Source organism: Nomascus leucogenys, chromosome X, assembly GCF_006542625.1.
Source record: "Nomascus leucogenys isolate Asia chromosome X, Asia_NLE_v1, whole genome shotgun sequence".
Classification (NCBI taxonomy): Eukaryota; Metazoa; Chordata; class Mammalia; order Primates; family Hylobatidae; genus Nomascus; species Nomascus leucogenys.
In genome coordinates this window covers 26,332,050-26,339,976 of record NC_044406.1, presented here as the reverse complement: position 1 = coordinate 26,339,976, position 7,927 = coordinate 26,332,050, and the positions used below count along the sequence as shown (strand labels likewise).

Below are 7,927 nucleotides of genomic sequence, written 5' to 3'. Positions count from 1 at the left end.
CTAAGCACCATGCCTCTATAAAAGAATCAGGGATCCTTGGAAAAGTGGTTTGTTCCGGGGCAGGGGTATAGGAAATCAAAATCCAACTCTTTCCCTCCCTCCCAGTTGCCCTTTGATCAAAACCACCCCTATTTTCATTCATTTAACCCCTATCAAAATATAGCCCTCCCTTAATTTTCCAAATGATACTGAAATTAACCTAGTTAAAATGCTCCTCAGATGGACTCCTCAACCCAAGGCAAAAAGTGCCAACACAATGGCCTCTGGGCATCCCACCTCCCTTGAGGGTATCACCCTTATTTCTCAGAAACTGGCTGGAGATGAAATACATAGAACACCTAGTTTTTGTACTGGGACAATAGCACAGGGCATGTTCCATCTCTGCACTAGGTGGAGAACTGCTAAAAGCCAAAAGCCAAAATCTAAAGGCAGTTCTCCATTCCAGACTGTCTCTTAACTCTGAGACACACCACCAAGGATCCTGCCCCTCTCACCACTCCCGTACCTCCTCTGATCCGCCACCCAGCTTAAAATTATCTCCCCTTGAGGGACTTGAGATTTTCCAAAGTCCCAAATTGCCTTGCCTCAGGGCATTTACACTTGACTACTCTCCTCTGGACCTCCCCTTTTCCAGCCCCCTCCACCATACATTTTTTTCACTTGTCTTTTATGTCTTACACGGTATCTCACCATCTTCCTTAGAGGATAGCTGCTACTGACTCTAAAATTTTAAGGACAGTGGCTTGGACTTCTTTTTCTTTTTCTTTTTTTTTTTTTTTGAGACGGAGTCTCACTCTGTCACCCAGGCTGGAGTGCAGTGGTGCGATCTCGGTTCACTGCAAGCTCCGCCTCCCGGGTTCACGCCATTCTCCTGCCTCAGCCTCCCGAGTAACTGGGACTACAGGCGCCCGCCACCACACTCGGCTAATTTTTTTGTATTTTTAGTAGAGACGGGGTTTCATCGTGTTAGCCAGGATGGTCTCGAACTCCTGACCTCATGATCCGCCTGCCTCAGCCTCCCAAAGTGCTAGGATTACAGGCGGACTTCTTTTTCTTACAATCCCTGGTACTGCCATGGAGCTTAATGTTTGAGGAATAAAATGCTGGTGAACAAGAGGTCAAATTTATTAACTCTTTAATGCTTTCTACATTCTTGAATAAGCAAAGCAAATTCAGGTATTTAACTTTTATTTTACAGAACAACAGAATAGAAGAAACCAGGAAATACAAGAGTTTACTGTCTTTTACTTTTTTCTCTATTTCTTAATCTTAACTATTTTACTGCTGATTATTTCACATTTCTAAGGAAACGTCTATTTTGGTGTCATGTTTTCTTGTTCCAGATCACTAAATAAGATGAAAGGTTTCTCAATTTGTTTTAACAGATTAAAAAAAGCCTCTTAACTCTTAAAGTGTCATAAACAACATTAAATATGTAACCAATATTATTCATACAGCTAGATTCTAAAGCTAATTAACCTTTTTATAAAATAACATTTGAAAACTTTCAACGAAAACAAAAGATAAGTGTACAAGTTACTCATGTAGAACAGGAATACAGATATAATATGTACTATGTTCCCTCTAACACCGCCAGGGTCCCCCACTACTTAAAAGATTTAGTGTTCTCTTCAAAGTGAGGAAAGTGCTTCAGACTTCTCTAGGGGTGAAGCTGCTGGAATTGACCCTGGAACGTGCACTGGCCCTGGCACACTAGTGGGAAGCATAGCTGCAAATCTGCCTCAGACTCTCTCTTCTTCATCTCGCAAAGCTTCTTCATACAAAGATGGAAAGGAACTGGGGACAGTATCATGGATCTTGGCCAAAAACTCAAGGACTCTCTTACTGGTTTCTGCATGGGCTCTGGGACCCCACAGAAATTCATACCACACAGGATCACTGTTGAGTACCTGCCGGCGCTCCAGGTATCTTTCCTTTATGAAATTTTGGATGATGAGCTTCTTGGGCTGCCCATAGAAATAGTGGTTCTTTCTGGCATCTATCCCTATTACATTAAGCACCTGCAAGATATCTTCCTCAGTGGCACAGTTGCCCTTCATAAAGATCACACACAGGATAGTCATCAGGAGGCCAGTCTTGGGCATGATCTCCTCACCACTCAGCCTTGCATCACAGGTGCGATTCAATTTGCTGATAAGGGCATAGTAGTGCCTGGTTGGATGGACTTCCTTCACATCAATGCCAAAGGCCAGCACCATGAGCTCAGAGGCTTTCTTGAGGATCTCATGGAAGTGCGCCTTGTCCTTTTTGATGACATGCTTTAGCATGTTATGATTTGTTATGGGCTCCTTCATGTTGTACTTGCGCAGCAGGAACTGCACCAACAACATTGCCTTCTGGTCTAGAGGGGTTGTGCTCAAAAGATCACTGGTGGGTGGTGCCTGGGAGGTGCTTGGTTTTTCCTCATCTTGGCCCTTGGCATCTTCGTCAAATTTTGTGCATGAAACACTTGCAGAAGTACTAGTAGTGGATGGGGCTCTCTGAGGGCCCGGAGATTTGCTACTTGGGCCAGCACCAGGGGAGCTCTGGAGATTAACACCATAAAGAGGAGAGGAGGAAGTGGAGGGCCTTTCTTCCCCGGCTGCAGTGGCCTGAGCACCGCAGATATCCTGGGTCTCACTTCGAGCCTGGCGGCGTTTGTCACGGGTACGCAGCTTACTTTTCTGACCCCAAGGCATGATTACTCTGGGCAGGAAGTATAGGCAAGAGAGCAAGTAATTCACGCACCTGGAAGAGGGAGAATTAGATGGTGTGTACACCTTCAGCAGGGAGAGACCACGTTGGTTTTAACCAAAACCACCTCTACAGGCTCCTATTAGGGCCTGCCAGAGCCAATAACAAGAAAAGGATTCTATGGGACTGCGCCTCTATCCTAGATTATTAGGATTTTCAGCCCCACCCCCATTAGACCAAGGCTCCCACCTCCCTAAGATCCCCGGTGGCAAAGAAGTGGCTCTTCAGCTTGAAAGCCCTGCCTGGGGCCTCCCAGGGTAAACTGCAGGGGTCTGACATCTGTGTGACCACCCTCTGTTGTGAGGTTGAGATTTCCTGCACTGGGATTTCTCCCTTTGCTTACCGGAATCCACCAGCTTCAGATCAAAGTCTTCACTTCCTGAGACCCCAAAGCAGAAATGAGAGTGCGTTGGCCCTAACAGCCATGCCTGGAGCCACTTAGCTTGGAGGGGTGGGGTTGGGTGGAGTGGATTCGGGTTCTGAGTCCTTCCTCAGGCCCAGGGGAGATTTGCAACTTGGCCCAGCACCAGGAGAGCTCTGGAGATTAACACCATAAAGAGGAGGGGAGGAAGTGGAGGGCCTTTCTTCCTGCAAATCACCTCTCTCCTCTGAAGAGCCTAGGCTGGCTTCCTCAGACTATGGGTCTCATCTTCCTGAGACCCTTGAGGTGGAAGTCAGAGGGTATCTCATGCTGATAGCTCTGCCCTGGGCCTCCCAGGAGTGAAAGCAGGGCTGGGGCTCAGCACTAGCTGGGCTCCTTGCCTCTGGGGTAGGTTGCCCTATCAGATTTCCACCCTGGGTGTTGGGGGAGGGGAGGAGTAGGGAGTTCTGGCTTTTTCATTAAAGGCTTTGTGGGAAATACCTACTCCCTGAAAGTTCTGGGTAGTTTCCATACTGAAAACCTTGAGAATGGGTCAAAGTCTCAGGCTAGATACGTATGGGGAAGCTGCACCACAAAACAGCATCCCAGTTTTGGGGGGTTATTAAGCACAGCTTCTAGAATCATGCTGTTTCAGCCAACCCAAACTTTTGTGCTGTCGTGATATTATCATATGGTACTGACACACAGGGTCTGAGGTGCCATCTCAGATTGTATTATTCAGTGAAGCAGTATAAATTCATTGTCTCAAGGCACATTGGGAAGAAGCAAGGGCCAAACTTCAAAATCTTTCCTCCAACTAATTCTGTCATCTGCTTCTATTTCCGGCTACGGACCCTGTTTCCACTTGAGGGCATGCCCCCACCTGTTTCCCACACATAAGTAATGGTTCAACCCAGACTTCTTGTCCTTCAGGAATTTCTCATTTTTGCTTCTTTGCTGTTGTTGATACTGTTCTCTCATTCTTTCTATAGTTTCTACAGAGTTGATTTTGGAAAATACTAGCCAAATTCTGGTTGCCATCTTGAATGCTACATGTAAGGTAGTGCATGGGTCTGCTCAGGTTGCCATGACAAAATAACACAGACTGTGTGGCTTAAACAACATATATATATATTTTTTTTTTACCTGGAAATTTATTTACCTCCAGGTTCTGGAGGTTAGAAGTCCAAGATTAAGGTGTCCTCATGGTTGGTTTCTGCTGTGGATTCTCTTCTTGGATAGCAGGCAGCTGTCTTCTTGCTGTGTCCTCACATGGATTCTTCTCTATGTTCTTGCAAAAAGAGAACTTTGGTTTCTCTGCCGTTTCTTAAAGACCAGTCTTTTTGGATTAAGGCCCCACCCTTGTGACCTCATTTAAACTTAATTATCTCCCTGAAGGTCCTATTTCCAAATAATGTCACATTGGGCATTAGGGCTTCAACATACGAATTTTGAGGAGGATACAATTCAGTACACAGCTGGCAGTAAATCTGTAAATAATTTAAGGAGGATTGGCATCTTTATAATATTCTTTTCCCCATAAGTAAACACAGGGCACTGATCTATTTATTTGGGATTTTTATAGTTGCCTCCAAAAAGACTGTGTGCATTTTTGTTAGGTTTCTTTTTAGGCAAATTTGGGTATTTGCTGCTATTATGGTTGAGATATTTTCTATTATTTGCTCTTATTACTTATTGATTTTGTATGTCAAGGCTCCTGAGTTTGCCATAGTGATATATACAATAGCCTTCTGAAGTCTGTTATTTGTTGAGTATTTTGTGCACTGGTTCCTGTGGATTTTCTAATTAGAAGAGCTTATTGTCACCATTTATTATCTCTGTCCTTTCAATATTCATACCTTTTATTTTAATATTTTTATTGCTCTGGTTATGTATTTCAGTTCACTTTAAAACAGTAGAGATGCTACGATACATTTGTGTCTTGGTCCTCATTTTAATGGGGATGCTTTTAACATTTCACCTTTCTGTAACTTTTCTGTAGATTTTAGGAAATGGAAATCCTATTCTAATGTTATTTTGCTTTTTTTTTATACCATGAATCAGTGTTAAATATTTTCTTCCAAAGGCTTTTTCTGTACCCCAGGAAATGATCAAATGCCATTCTCCTCTAATCTATTAATGTAGATAAATCCCAATCAACCATTTTTTTCTAATGTTCTATCATTTTTGCATTTCTTGGATACAGCCTATTCACTCTTACATTAAATATGTTATGAATTTATTTAGGATAGATGCCTCTGTGTGAGTGAAACTGGCTCATGTGATCTATTCTTGGGGTGTCCTTATTTGTATTCAATAAAACTATACACCAAACAAAAGAACATGAAACAAAACAACAAAAGCAATGATTACATGCTAAAAATGTTTAAATCCATGTTAGACTTTAGATTAGTTAATCATATTATACCAATGTCATTTTTTGCATTTTCATAATTGGACTATTATTACGTAAGTTGGTATCGTCAGAGGAAGGTGGGAGAAAGGCACATAATAACTCTCTGTACTATGGTTGCAATTTCCACTAGTGTAAAATAATATCAAAATAAAGGGTTTAAGGATTTCTGGTTTTAGCACCAACATACAAAGGGCTTGGGAGTTATCTTTTTTATCTTTACAACAAGAAATAGCTGGAAAAATTGAAAACCAATGACTTTCCTTGGACCCAACAGAGAACTGAGGTCAAAGAAGTCACAGAGCAACTTGCTACCCTGAAATCTGAAGAGACAGGCACATTCAAATAATTACAGTTATTTGCTTACCTGGAGCAGAAGCTACTGAAAGCCATAACAGTGGAACCAATTAGTTCATTAGTAATATTGACAAATTGCTGTAGGCTGAATGCAGACTAGTGTGAGATTGCAAAAAAAAAACACCTAGGGGTTGCTATCACAGAAGGGACCACACTAATGCAGCCTTTCCCTCCAGGAACTCCACCAGGTTCTCACAATGAGGACCTGAGAGAAATCCCCTGGTGGTTCTGGCAGGGGGAAGGAGAAGAATAACCATTACATAATCTTTCCAGGTCCTTCCATATTACAGAGGTCTATTCTCCAGACTAACACAGAAACCTTATCCCACCTAAGGGAATTAATTTCCACCCCACTATCACTCCTTTCAGCCTTCCTGTCTTATGTAATAAAAAAAAACATAGTCAACATGTGATGATGATAAAAAAAAAATAGATTGGTAATGATGCAACCAGGTAAGGAAGCAAAGGGCTGGAGTGGGTGGGTGGGGTGTTAATACTCTTGGAGGAGGGACAGAAATATTTGTGATCATTCCCCCTAAAAGCAGGATTACTAAAATACTAAGATTTAATTTTTAAAAAAATTATAGAACACTTTCTTTTTCCCACATCCTACCACCACAGAAACAAGCCTCTAGTATAGTAACAGTGGATTACAGCTGAAAGATCTGCAAAACACAGCTGCTCTCTGAGGACAAATACAAAGAGAAACCCTAAAGCAAAGACAGGATAAAAAAATCAAAGACACTAGAGGAATGTGAAGCCTCTAGTACCTATACTATAGCAAACATTAAACACAAGCCAACTCCTAACCATGTTAATATCAATCATCACATTAAAAGCATATGTTCCCTGGTAACTAACACTGACGTATGTCTGGCTTTCAACAAAAAATTATACAGCATACCAAAAAGCAAGAAAGAAAACAATCTAAAGAGACAAAGCAGGTATCAGAACCAGACTTAAACATGATACAGATGTTTAAATTATCAAACAAGAAAACTTAAATAGGTATGATTAGAATTTTAAGGGCTCTAATTGAAGAAACAGATGGCATGCAAGACCAAACGGGGATTATGTTGGCAGAGAGATGGAGACTATAGGAAAGAATCAAAACTAAATGCTAGCAATCAAAAACACAGTAAGAGAAATGCAGAATGCGATTGACAGGCTTATTAGTTAACATGACACAGCTGAAGAAATAATTACTAAACTTGAAAATAGGTTAGTAAAAACCTCACCAAATGAAACAGAAAGGGGAATAAAAAGAATTAAAAATTAACAGGATATCCAAGAACTATGGGATAATATAAAAAGGTATAAATACAGGTAATTAGAATGTCAGAAGGAAAATAAAGAACGGGGCAGAAAAAAAATACTTGTCATGATAGTGTCGAAGGATTTTCTATCACTAGTGACAGACAGCAAGGCATAGACGACCCAGTCAGCTCAGAGAACACCAAGCAAGATAAAGAGCAACTCTAACAGATTATACCTAGGATATCATATTTTAACTGCAGAAAACAAAGACAGAAAAAATTATGAAGAAAGTGGACTGGAATTACTTTCCTACAGAAAAGAAAGACTAAAATTAGAGCAAAATTCTCATCAGAAACCAGGCAAGCAAGAGTAGAATAACATGAAATCCTTAAAGTGTTAAAAGAAATAGAAGTTCAAACCAAGAATTCTATATCTAACATAATTATCTTTCAAAGGAGAAGAAAAAGTAAAGACTTTCTCAGACAGACAAAAACTGGAGCAATTCATTGCCAGCGTACCTGCTCTGCAAGATGTTAACTTCATCATGCAGAAGGAAACTGATATAGGTCAGAAATGTGGATGAACATAAATGAGCATCAGAGAAGGAATAAATAGGGGCAAAACGAAATATTTATTTTTTGTCATTCTTAACTTTAAAAATTATTTCTTTAAAGCATTAATAGTAACAATGTATGGGTTGATTATAGCATATGGATAAGTGAAATGAATGAGAACAGTGTTACAAGGGATGGAGGGAGAAATTGGAAACATACTGTTATAAGGAA

General features: G+C 40.9%; 1 protein-coding gene across 1 annotated transcript; it reads right to left on the bottom strand.

Moving 5' to 3' along the window:
• Positions 1-1,742: 1,742 nt before the first annotated feature.
• Positions 1,743-2,699, bottom strand: LOC100603162 (melanoma-associated antigen B10-like). The gene is made up of 2 exons (XM_003261170.2): positions 2,525-2,699; positions 1,743-2,443 (listed from the first exon to the last, which is right to left on the bottom strand). Exons 1-2 carry the CDS (start codon positions 2,697-2,699, stop codon positions 1,743-1,745), a joined length of 876 nt encoding a protein of 291 aa, XP_003261218.2.
• Between the last annotated feature and the right edge of the window lie 5,228 nt (positions 2,700-7,927).